This window comes from Cynara cardunculus (assembly GCF_001531365.2).
Source record: "Cynara cardunculus var. scolymus isolate 2C chromosome LG 5, CcrdV1, whole genome shotgun sequence".
Lineage (NCBI taxonomy): Eukaryota > Viridiplantae > Streptophyta > Magnoliopsida > Asterales > Asteraceae > Cynara > Cynara cardunculus.
Window position 1 is genome coordinate 33,391,093 of NC_037532.1, and position 1,764 is coordinate 33,392,856.

Here is a 1,764-nt window from a genome sequence, read left to right on the forward strand (position 1 = left end):
TTCCTTTGTTGCGTCGATTGCTAGGAACGAGAAACAGAATTCTATTGTGGAGAATGAGGTTCCTCAATCGGTTTGTTCTTTTGCGATATATGAAGTTGATCAAGCAGCTATAGAGAAATCTGTTGGTATTTTTTCAGTTTTTTTTTTATCTAAGAATTTTGTTCTTATTCCGATTTATTGTCTTAACGTTTACTTTTTTTTATTGGATCTATTAAATTTTTTCTTAACAGAAATAACCTATATTCATTTTCAACCATTTATCAATGAAATCAAAAACAGAGATGAGTTTGCAAAGTTTATCGTAATGGTGTCGCTTGCAAATGAAACCATCTCCTCATTTTAGGTTTTCGGCTACCTTTTAGAGTAGGCGCCGATTTTAGGTTTTGAGAAAGGAGAGAGCAGCCGTAAATGATTGTTGGCTAATTAGGTTTAGGAGATTAACTTTATATAAAACTCAATCTTAAAACCCTAATCCTAATGGGCAACGACCCATTCTAAATGAAGCCCACAAAATGTTTAGACTAATAACTAATTAGTCATTTTAGTTAATTAATTACCCGTTAATCCCTCAAATATCGTTTCTTGCTTTTATATTAATTGAACTTTGTGTGTGACCCAATAGCATTATGCTATTAACTATCTTGTTGTGTATATGTGCATATCTCCAACAGACTCCCACTTGCACATGTCACAACAACTGAATATTACACTTCAACATTTGGTTAGTTATCCATGACTCAATTTCTGCATTAAGCCGTCCTAAAGGTAAGTGATCGAATATCCTTTTATTACAAATATCTGTGTGAACGCAAGACATTGAACATTGTCAATCTCCATTTCGTTCACTATTATGTTTCTCGATAAAGTTTTGTGGTGACCTAAAGACGGACCGCAAGATTGATCTGGCATCGATTCAATCCGAGTATGCATACATTCAACGTCAAAACCAAATCATCGAAGGACCCATGGATATCACTTCGTGTCAATAATCTGATGTATCTCTACTTGGGGATATTAGATATTACCATCTTAGAATTGCTTGTAACATAAACCATAAAAATCGTAGTTTTACTAATAACTTAATTTATATAAATTTAAATATTTATTGCAAAAACCAATAAATTGCCCTCGTAAATTTAAGCATTTCAAACATCAAAATGTAAAATCCCCACCACTATCTTACTTAATTACTTATCTCAATCCATCCAGATCCAAAACACGCTGCATCCTACACCTCTTATGAAACTACGCCACGTGGACACCACGTGTCATAATTTAAGAAAAACTCTGTGAGTGTGACAACGTCGAACACTATCTATATATATATATCAACTTCTAGAGAGAGAAACCCTAGAAATCTAGAGAGATGGACGGCCGACAGGAAGGAAAGAAATCGGAAGATTTGCCGGTGAACAGCAGTCCGTATACGCAATACAAAGACTTGGAGGACTACAAGCAACAAGGATATGGCACTCAGGGTCACCAACAGCCGCAGCCTGGCCGTGGAGCAGCTGCCTCCACCGACGCCCCCACTTCAGGCGGTGGTACACTTCCTTCTCAACCGCAGAAGGGTAGTGATCCCGCCGGAGCTCCGGCTACAGCCACCGATACCGTCAACCAATACGGCGTACCTTAAAATATGTTGGTTATATCAAAGCTTTGATGTTTTTGCTTGTATTGCATAAGGAGTGAATTCTAATGAGCTGTTTATCAAATGCATATTTGGGCAAGCGCTTGCTAAGTCACGTTACCTTACTGGATGAA

The 1,764-nt window shown here is 37.2% G+C and overlaps 1 protein-coding gene across 1 annotated transcript; it reads left to right on the forward strand.

Annotated features, from left to right (window-relative positions):
- Nucleotides 1-1,366: 1,366 nt before the first annotated feature.
- LOC112513023 lies at nt 1,367-1,764 on the forward strand. Its single transcript, XM_025119146.1, has one exon. The coding sequence runs from the start codon at nt 1,367-1,369 to the stop codon at nt 1,634-1,636; it is 270 nt and encodes an 89-aa protein (XP_024974914.1). The 3' UTR covers nt 1,637-1,764.

What these genes read in the sequence shown, in the direction of transcription:
- LOC112513023 (XM_025119146.1), top strand. Translation starts at nt 1,367, where the DNA reads ATGGACGGCCGACAGGAAGGAAAGAAATCGGAAGATTTGCCGGTGAAC.